The sequence below is a fragment of the Pseudophryne corroboree genome, chromosome 5, assembly GCF_028390025.1.
Source record: "Pseudophryne corroboree isolate aPseCor3 chromosome 5, aPseCor3.hap2, whole genome shotgun sequence".
NCBI classification, from domain to species: Eukaryota; Metazoa; Chordata; class Amphibia; order Anura; family Myobatrachidae; genus Pseudophryne; species Pseudophryne corroboree.
In genome coordinates, this window is record NC_086448.1 from 25,129,459 (window position 1) to 25,134,440 (window position 4,982).

At 43.4% G+C, this 4,982-nt stretch overlaps 1 protein-coding gene across 1 annotated transcript; it reads right to left on the minus strand.

Moving 5' to 3' along the window:
* Positions 1 to 1,065: 1,065 nt before the first annotated feature.
* LOC134928750 (uncharacterized) lies at positions 1,066 to 3,416 on the minus strand. The gene is made up of 5 exons (XM_063924761.1): positions 2,947 to 3,416; positions 2,764 to 2,847; positions 2,560 to 2,631; positions 2,087 to 2,392; positions 1,066 to 1,997 (listed from the first exon to the last, which is right to left on the minus strand). The coding sequence occupies exons 1-5, from the start codon at positions 3,404 to 3,406 to the stop codon at positions 1,117 to 1,119; spliced, it is 1,803 nt and encodes a 600-aa protein (XP_063780831.1). The 5' UTR covers positions 3,407 to 3,416; the 3' UTR covers positions 1,066 to 1,116.
* Between the last annotated feature and the right edge of the window lie 1,566 nt (positions 3,417 to 4,982).

The following is a 4,982-nucleotide window of genomic DNA, read 5'->3' on the forward strand; positions in this document are numbered from 1 at the left end:
CCCTTGGCAAGTCCTCCGCCAAGCTCTATGCCAGCCTCTGTGCTTGATTAGCGGACTGGACCCTTCTCCGATTAGGTCTTGCCAGTTGTCGGTATGCTGTAAAGAAAAAAAGACACAGTCAGTTTATAAAAAAAACTACCTTTGCTTGTCACTAACTGTCCCTGACACCATTGCTGATCTCCTTTCCCTAACTTAGCACACCGCTACGGACAAATACCTAGCTTGTTGGGGAAAAGAAAGAGGAAAAAGCTAGATGACTTACCCTTGGCAAGTCCTCCGCCAAGCTCTATGCCAGCCTCTGTGCTTGATTAGCGGACTGGACCCTTCTCCGATTAGGTCTTGCCAGTTGTCGGTATGCTGTAAAGAAAAAAAGACACAGTCAGTTTATAAAAAAAACTACCTTTGCTTGTCACTAACTGTCCCTGACACCATTGCTGATCTCCTTTCCCTAACTTAGCACACCGCTACGGACAAATACCTAGCTTGTTGGGGAAAAGAAAGAGGAAAAAGCTAGATGACTTACCCTTGGCAAGTCCTCCGCCAAGCTCTATGCCAGCCTCTGTGCTTGATTAGCGGACTGGACCCTTCTCCGATTAGGTCTTGCCAGTTGTCGGTATGCTGTAAAGAAAAAAAGACACAGTCAGTTTATAAAAAAAACTACCTTTGCTTGTCACTAACTGTCCCTGACACCATTGCTGATCTCCTTTCCCTAACTTAGCACACCGCTACGGACAAATACCTAGCTTGTTGGGGAAAAGAAAGAGGAAAAAGCTAGATGACTTACCCTTGGCAAGTCCTCCGCCAAGCTCTATGCCAGCCTCTGTGCTTGATTAGCGGACTGGACCCTTCTCCGATTAGGTCTTGCCAGTTGTCGGTATGCTGTAAAGAAAAAAAGACACAGTCAGTTTATAAAAAAAAATACCTTTGCTTGTCACTAACTGTCCCTGACACCATTGCTGATCTCCTTTCCCTAACTTAGCACACCGCTACGGACAAATACCTAGCTTGTTGGGGAAAAGAAAGAGGAAAAAGCTAGATGACTTACCCTTGGCAAGTCCTCCGCCAAGCTCTATGCCAGCCTCTGTGCTTGATTAGCGGACTGGTCCCTGTGTCCGGCTAGTTTGCTGTTGTGGACGGCTCCTCCTGGGATCCTGACGGCTCCTCCGGGGCTGTGGCATGCTCCTCCGGTGCTGTGGCATGCTCATCCTGGGCTCGGGCATGCTCCTCCTGGGCTCGGGCATGTTCCTCCTGGGCTCGGGCATGTTCCTCCTGGGCTCGGGCATGCTCCTCCTGTGCTCTGTTCCACATAACTGTCTGTGCTTGTTCCAACATCTCCTGCTGTGCTCTGTTCCACATCTCTTGCTGTATTATGGACTGCTCCAATTCTTCTGACCTTTGACGCTGCAGTCTCAAAACTGACAATGCTCTTTGATAAGCCAGATCTCCTCTCTCTTCTTGAGCATACATTTCTTGATCAATTGATGTTCTGTTTGATGGTGTTGTGACTTCCGAACTTCGTTCTGCCTGCTGTGGTTGTGCGCTGTGCAATCTTCTTCCTTCGTCTGTCATCAGCTGCAGGCTTGTTGAAATCATGCTTGTGTTTAGGTTGCACTGTTGTTGCCACAGTAGCATGCTTTGAAGGCCTGTTCCAATCTGTTGGCATTGCAATGAAATATGTTCCAGAGAATCATTGTGTTGTCGACAGAGTTGTTCCTGATGGGATTCTCCATCCCGCTGTTCATTTTGTTGGGTGCTGATCTGTTCAATCTTCTGCTCCATGCTCTTGCAATGTCCAACCACCGACATATGTGCTGACACAAGTTGATCGTAGTATCGGGCCAGCGATATCATTGCGTCATTTTGTTGAACAACAGCTGTCTTGATATGGTCGATGTTCTGTTCCATGTTGTCCAAACGATTATTAATCCTTTGGCTTTCTTCAGCTCTACATTGGTCCATGTTCTTTAAAGCTTCCAGTATTAGATTGAGTGATGACTCTGTAATACAAGTAAATAATTTAGTTTAACAAATTACAGTTGAACACAATTAAACACTCCTAAATTGTAAATAAATATAAAATTGCTACCTCCTGGCGTAGTTTCCGGTGTTTTTGATTCAAGGACTTCTGGTACACTGCCTGAAGTTTCCATGTCCGGAATTTGCTCTGTTCTTTCAACAAGATTATGGTCTCCAATTGCAGGGTAGCTCTGTGAAAAGGACTCTTCTGGCAGTGTCTGTGGGTGCCCCTGTGATGAATTTTCTTCTGGAAGTGGCTGTTGGGATGATGTTTCTTCCTGCACCGTGGGTGGGTGCATCTGGGCTGATTCTGCTTGAAGTGTCGCTGCTTGCAGTGTTGAATCAATCGGCAATATTGTATGCTGTATCTGGGTTTCTAAAATGTCAATATAGATATATACAATAATTATAACCCAAAAATATGCAGTGCCAGAAATACAGACAGCTAAAGATACGCAAACAGTGCAAGCTAGAGGTATATACCCATTGATAGATATACATGTACCAAAATTTATAATTTCATGTACAAAAACTATGCCTTACCGGTATCCTCAGCACCTCCTCCAGTTGTCGGATATCCAAAAGAAACTCTTCTCTTTGCCTTAACTGTGGAATCTGTAATATTTATATAAAGAACATACTGTAGTTATTAGTTTTGTTTCCATACAAAATATTTTTTGAATATATATATATATATATATATATATATATATATATATATATATAAAAATACGATATGTCCCTAACCTTTCTGCGATTTTGTTTTCTTCTTTGGCGTTGTTTCCGTTTGTGGCGTGCTATGTTTTGTTGGCGTAGAATATTTTGTGGCTCCTTTTGAAAGAAATACGAAATTTAAATTTTTGTTGAAATAATTAGTTTTTTAAAAAGAATATTAAAAAATTAATTTTATAGAATTTTTAAAAATAATACCTTCTGCACTGGTTCCTGCCATTTCTTCCTGCACAAGTACGAAGTAGTTCTCCATCTTCTTTTCCCAATCCTTGTGTAATTTTTGCCCTTTTTGGATCTTGAGATTGACGGATCTTCTACAGTCGCGTAACCTTTTCTTGCAACTTTCGTTGCTTCGCTTGAACCCACCTCCCAAAGAAACTGATTCAGAGATTTCATTCCACGTCGTTCCCTTGAATCGGTGATGAACATTTCTTGCCGGCGATCCGAAAAGTTGAAAGGAGTGATGAACAACTTGATTGATTAGGGTGTCCGTTTCTTCATCTGTGAAGTTGGGTGCCCTGCTGCTGGATTCTTCTCCCGAGTCCGCTTCTTCATGCGAAACTCTGCCATGGTCGGTTGGTGATGTTTGTTGCTGTCTTTCCGAGGATTCTTCTTCCTGTGCGGATAGAGAAAGCCTCCTTGCTTCTTCCTCGGACATCTCTGAAAAAAAAACTTAAAAAAAAAAAAAATTCATACTAATATTAATAATAATAATAATAATAATAATAATAATAATAATAATTAGTATACTAGCAGTGCAACATACCCAAATTTTGCCAACCAGCTGTTACAAATATACACAAGTAATGAACCCCAGCAGTGCCAAATACAGAAATTATGCCACCCAGCAGTGCCAGATACCCAAAATATGCCACCCAGCAGTGCCAAATATAGAAATTATGGCACCCAGCAGTGCCAAATACAGAAATTATGCCATCCAACAGTGCCAGATACCCAAATTATGCCATCCAGCAGTGCCAAATACAGAAATTATGCCATCCAGCAGTGCCAGATACCCAAATTATGCCATCCAGCAGTGCCAAATACAGAAATTATGCCACCCAGCAGTGCCAGATACCCAAATTATGCCATCCAGCAGTGCCAAACACAGAAATTATGCCACCCAGCAGTGCCAAATACATAAAATATGCCACCCAGCAGTGCCAGATACCCAAATTATGCCACCCAGCAGTGCCAAATACATAAATTATGCCACCCAGCAGTGCCAAATACAGAAATTATGCCACCCAGCAGTGCCAGATACCCAAAATATGCCACCCAGCAGTGCCAGATACCCAAATTATGCCATCCAGCAGTGCCAAACACAGAAATTATGCCACCCAGCAGTGCCAAATACATAAAATATGCCACCCAGCAGTGCCAGATACCCAAATTATGCCACCCAGCAGTGCCAAATACATAAATTATGCCACCCAGCAGTGCCAAATACAGAAATTATGCCACCCAGCAGTGCCAGATACCCAAAATATGCCACCCAGCAGTGCCAGATACCCAAATTATGCCATCCAGCAGTGCCAAACACAGAAATTATGCCACCCAGCAGTGCCAAATACATAAAATATGCCACCCAGCAGTGCCAGATACCCAAATTATGCCACCCAGCAGTGGCAGATACCCAAATTATGCCACCCAGCAGTGCCAAATATAGAAATTATGGCACCCAGCAGTGCCAAATACAGAAATTATGCCATCCAGCAGTGCCAGATACCCAAATTATGCCATCCAGCAGTGCCAAATACAGAAATTATGCCACCCAGCAGTGCCAGATACCCAAATTATGCCATCCAGCAGTGCCAAACACAGAAATTATGCCACCCAGCAGTGCCAAATACATAAAATATGCCACCCAGCAGTGCCAGATACCCAAATTATGCCACCCAGCAGTGCCAAATACATAAATTATGCCACCCAGCAGTGCCAAATACAGAAATTATGCCACCCAGCAGTGCCAGATACCCAAAATATGCCACCCAGCAGTGCCAAATATAGAAATTATGGCACCCAGCAGTGCCAAATACATAAATTATGCCACCCAGCAGTGCCAGATACCCAAATTATGCCACCCAGCAGTGGCAGATACCCAAATTATGCCACCCAGCAGTGCCAAATACATAAATTATGCCACCCAGCAGTGCCAAATACAGAAATGATGCCATCCAGCAGTGCCAAATACAGAAATTATGCCATCCAGCAGTGCCAGATACCCAAATTAT